The sequence below is a fragment of the Nannospalax galili genome, unplaced genomic scaffold, assembly GCF_000622305.1.
Source record: "Nannospalax galili isolate Female #2095 unplaced genomic scaffold, S.galili_v1.0 scaffold72, whole genome shotgun sequence".
NCBI classification, from domain to species: Eukaryota; Metazoa; Chordata; class Mammalia; order Rodentia; family Spalacidae; genus Nannospalax; species Nannospalax galili.
Window position 1 is genome coordinate 11,422,471 of NW_008336933.1, and position 4,914 is coordinate 11,427,384.

The 4,914-nt window shown below is 45.2% G+C and overlaps 1 protein-coding gene across 1 annotated transcript in view; it reads left to right on the forward strand.

Annotated features, from left to right (window-relative positions):
* The first annotated feature begins 2,770 nt into the window (after positions 1-2,770).
* Slc22a23 (solute carrier family 22 member 23) overlaps positions 2,771-4,914 on the forward strand; it is a 178,397-nt gene continuing 176,253 nt past the window's right edge. Inside the window, exons 1-2 of the mRNA XM_008831688.2 lie at positions 2,771-2,868; positions 4,193-4,887. Coding sequence (XP_008829910.1) covers positions 2,771-2,868; positions 4,193-4,887 — 793 coding nt within the window. The remainder of the gene's footprint in view (positions 2,869-4,192; positions 4,888-4,914) is intronic.

A 4,914-nucleotide genomic window follows, 5' to 3' on the forward strand; every position in this document is an offset into this window, starting at 1 on the left:
AAAGGCAGAGGCAGGAGGATAGTGAGTTCCAGGCCAGCCAGGGCTACATAGTGAGACCCTGCTTCAAAAAGCAAACAACAGCAAAAAATAAAATAAAATAAAAAACAATTACCTCTAAGTCCTGGTTTGGCATTCCATCTCACATTCTCTCTCTCTCTCTCTCTCTCTCTCTCTCTCTCTCTCTCTCTCGTAACATCTGATTTTTACTGGCAAACACCAACATCAAATTCTACATACATTTGTTACATGAATTTTAACTCAATAAAAGAATGTGAAATTAAGTTCTAACCAAGCTTTTGAAAGTAGTTGGGCCCCTGCCGACCCCACTTGCAGTGGAGTAGCTTTTTGAATGGAAGTCTTCATTTTCTTGTACCTTCTGATCAGGTAGGATGAATTTGCTTTACAGTAGATGAGCAAGTAGTTTCTCCTCAAGATAGAACCTGCAGCTTTCCTTAGGATAGATTGTGTGACATTTTTATTACTTCTGCCACAGAATGAAAGTAGCTTTTTCATTTTCATTTGATAGGTTTTGTAAATGTCAAATTCCTTGTTAAAGAGTCAGCGTTGACATTCCAAAAGCCAAAGAATGATAAAAATAACGTTCAAATACTGTATACACAGCTATAGCTGGGAGTCAGTTCACATCACAGTGGGGGAACACTCTCGGAAAGCAAGGTAACCCATCTTTCAAGTAATTATTCCTAGGGAAGAAATCAAACTGTCACAAAAGACTGCTATGAGACGGCCCAGTATATTATCTACCCATCTCTAATTCAGATATAAAGAAAACAAATTCGCAACTAGAAACAATGTGAAATCCATTTAGTATGATGTGGCTTCTGATTGAAGTTAATTAACTCTGACACCAATTCCTTGAAATGAACTTTTAAATTAGGTGTCCATCAACTCTAGAGATCAGCCAAAAAGCCTTTTCGTTCTCCTGCTATATCCAAGAAAAAAATGTCTAAATGTATTGGCGATTAGGTTATATCTTGCACTTATTTTCTTCATTTTCTCAATTTTAGGGAATTACAAAGTAGTAGATTACTTAACAGACTTTCAAAGGAAAAGAGGATGACTCAGCTTTATGGCTATCAGTGAACTCAGGATGCTGACATAAATTAAAATCATGAAACTTGGATGTTTCCAGGGGACAGATGATGTGCTTGGGAGGTGTGTTCCAGGCAGGGATGAAGACAAGCTGAGAAGCACCTACGTCCTCACTGTATTCCAAGGGAACACAGCCTTGAAAATATGGGGCAAGGAAGAGGCCAGCCTTCTGCTGTGTCAGGAGAATTCCCAAATATATCTATATCTACATATTTTAGTATTTTATTTATTGTTTTATGTGTATGAGTGTAGTGCCTTCCTGTAGGTAAGCACAGCCATGTCATGCAATGCACATGGCGGACAGAAGACGCTGTCAGATCCCCTGGAACTAGAGTTATGGACAGTTGTTAGCTGCCATGTGGGTGCTGGGAATTGAACCCGGGTCTTCTGCAAGAACAGTGTTCTTAACCGCTGAGCCATATTTTTAAAAAATTGTTCCATCTTTCAGCTTTGAAATGTTGGCAATGATATTGTGGTTTTTGTGTTTGTTGTTGTTGATGTTTTATTTTAATCATTGCATGACATTTGTGAGCTACAGCTTACCTTCAAGCCACCATCTGCAAGCCAATAACTGCCAGCAAAAACTTCATACTGGGAGCTAACGCATTAACCACAATGGCTTACAACAAGAAATGCAATTGTCAAGTTCATTTGAACTCTCTTGTTGGCTGAGCTGAGTACTATGCTTGAGAGATTGGACAAATATGAAAAGCTTGCTTCTTTAAGTCATAAAGAATCAAAGTAAAGGCAGTTGCAGATCTTAATAGATAGCATCATCAGGTGATTATAGCACACTCAGTTATTCAACAACAATATACTGAGAGTCTCATACGTGCCAGACATTGTTTTAGCTACCAGGAATACATCTTGGGAGCAAGGGACCAAAGGTGCTTACATTCTAGAGGTGGAAAGTAATGAAATCAGTAAGTAAGCAAGACAAACAACAGGTAAACTGTATCTACCATGTGGAAAATGAGACAAGGGGATTTGCTAGCAGGTGTTTTCTGGGCTTCAAAATCCTGGTCATGAAGCTGTCCTCTACCCTCAAGTGTCAAATTCTGCTTTATGCCCTTTTGTTCCAGGTCTCTTCAAGAGGCCATTGGTGGTGTATTTTAATAAATAGAAGACCAGTTTATTTTAAATTAGTTACATTTTAATCTTCTTGACTAGATTTGGGAGAAATGTTGATCCAAGAGGGATTTAGGGAAACCCCTAATCTAATCAGTAACTTAATTACAATGCCTGGGTTAGCCATGCTGTTCCTGCTGCTGTCGCTGCTGTGGCATTCCAACATTTGATATTGACTCCTTCCGCCTTCCACTTTAGAGGGTACCCTTTTCCAGTGTGCCTCCAAAATCATTCGGAATAGGTACTAAAAGCTTGGAAACGAAGCTTCTTCATAGTTAGTCTGCACCCACCTGAAAGCATACCTTAACAAATAGCTACTCTTAAAAGGGCAAATGAAACTTTATTCTCTCTTAAAGTTTAAAAGTTTTAAATTTTATATTTATTGTGCATATTTAAAGTGTACAGGATGTTTTGAAATACACATATACAGTGAAATGACCTCTACTTGTCAAGCAAGTATTTGTCACCTCCGTTTTAACAAGCATCTTTCTAAACTCTTCTGTGGTTTTGCAATTTTCCCCTGTGAGTTGAAATGGAAGAGCCCTGGAAGCCAGAAGATCCAAACCCAGAGGCTTGTCAGGCATTTGACTCTCACATCATCTCAGCCCTGGACCTGAGGACTGAATGGCTGTGAGTTTGAATGCCAACCCCTTAAAATTTCCTAGGATTGTCATTCTTCCAATTAGACAGGCCATTATTTAGCTCAATGGCTGTGTTTTGCAATGAGTTATAAAACATCAAATAGGGTCCTAGTGAGGAGTTGAGAGAAAGAGTTAGAGCTAGGCACCAAGGGGGCTTTCTTTGAAAGAATCAGCACTGAGGTGGGGGAGACAACTGGAAATGTCACATTTCAATTCAGATAAAGAAATGTAAGTTGTAACAGATGGAGTTAACAATAAATGGCTAACACTCATAGAGCCTGACTCTGTTGAGGCGGGAGTGTCAGTACTTGTCAAGTATTAGCTACAAGTAAGGAGAAGAAAGGAAAAGTCAAACTAGTCAAAATAATAATTGGGGGATCATCACTTATACTAGCAGCACTCACTATCACTTTCAATTGGTCTTTAAAAAACTTTTTATTAATGTGTGTTCATTATACAAAGTGATGGATCCTATAATGACATTGTCATTCAAGCATGTCATCAAATATGCTTGTTTCCAGACCGGTTTCTCAGACCTCTAGTGTCTTCCGCAGCTTGTTTCCCTTCCGCCTATTGTTATCTAATCTCGCCTTCCAAGCCACACAGGAAAGTTCACAGCCGGGTCTCCCAAGGTCCAGCCCTCTGGCCATCTTCAAAAATAGTTCTTTTCGGGTGCCAGAATTTCAGTAGTAAGCACGTGTTGCCTAGAACACTGAGCTGCATTTTTTAAAAATGTCTTCCATTAAATTATACAACATGCAGCTGAGGAAATAATGGAGATGCTAAAACGCATTCCATGCGTGTGCTTTGCAGGTTATGCTTTGGAAAGCGAAAGCATGTTCCCCGTTCCAAATAAGATTGGGAATGGGTTGCTCCATTTAAGACTTCCATCGATTCCATCAATAAACTTCTCAGAATATGAAATGTCTCCAACATGTGGGGAAGCGTGGTGGGTGAAAGCAGCCGCGTAACTCTCAATCAGTGTCGGGCCCTGAGGGCAGAAGGAAATATGCTAATGAAGCCGTTTGCCGCAGGGCCGGTGTTATTTATATAGTGCTGGCCGGGCAAGGCTGGTGCTGGAGTCCAGAGCGCGGGGACCCGTCTATTGTAAGGTGTAGAGGTGTGCGCCTGTGCACTCCGAATTAGAAATGTGAATTCCAGACCTTGGGGAAGGGGTGGGGAAGGCCGTCGCCATTCACGTTTGTATGGTGTGTGTGTGTGTGTGTGTGTGTGTGTGTGTGTGTGTGTGTGTGGCTCGTGTTGGCGGTACAGCCTTCCAGCATTGTGTTTGTTTGGCATTCATTTTGGAACAGGGATAGAAATGGCGATTTGGGGTGGGTGCTGCGGTGGGTAGCGGGTGACGCGATTTTGCGAGGGACTGGCAACCAGAAACTGGCAGATGCGGCTCCTTGTCCCTGCTCCGTGGACACAAAAATCAACCTAATTCGAGTCTGGGAGAAGCGCAGTCTGGAAGGCCGGTCACCCTCGGGCTCTGGACCAGGAGCGGGGTGCGGCCAGCCGGGCACCTCTGAAGCGAGCAGAGGTCACGGAGGGCGCGCCCGGGGTGGGCTGGGGTCCCCCGTGGCTGCGCAATCCCTGCCTGCAGAGCACCCTGTCCACTCTCTCCCCGCCAGCACTGATTCCGTGGAGACCCCACGCTCGGAGGGGCGCCAGGGATTCTGCGGCTGCGGCCGGGGTGTCCCTGTCGCCGCCCCTGCGTCTGCCACTTGGCGGCGCAGCGGGCTGGAGGGGGCGCTAGCGCGCAGGACCTACGCAGCAGGTGCCGCGTTACCTCCACCTCGGCGGGGGGAGAGGGGGCGGGCCGCGGAGGGAGGCGGAGGCCGGCTAGGCGAGCGGGAGAGCGCGGCCGGCTCCGCAGCTGGCTGCGAGCTCGCGGCTTCCGGGAGCGCCCGAAGTCCGCGAAATCCTCCCAGGCGCCGGGGACACGCGGCCACCAGCACCCCTCGCACCGCGGTTCGCAGGACCGCGAGCAGCCGCGAGGGCGCGGGTCGGGCGCGGCGCCGGATCCTCCTCC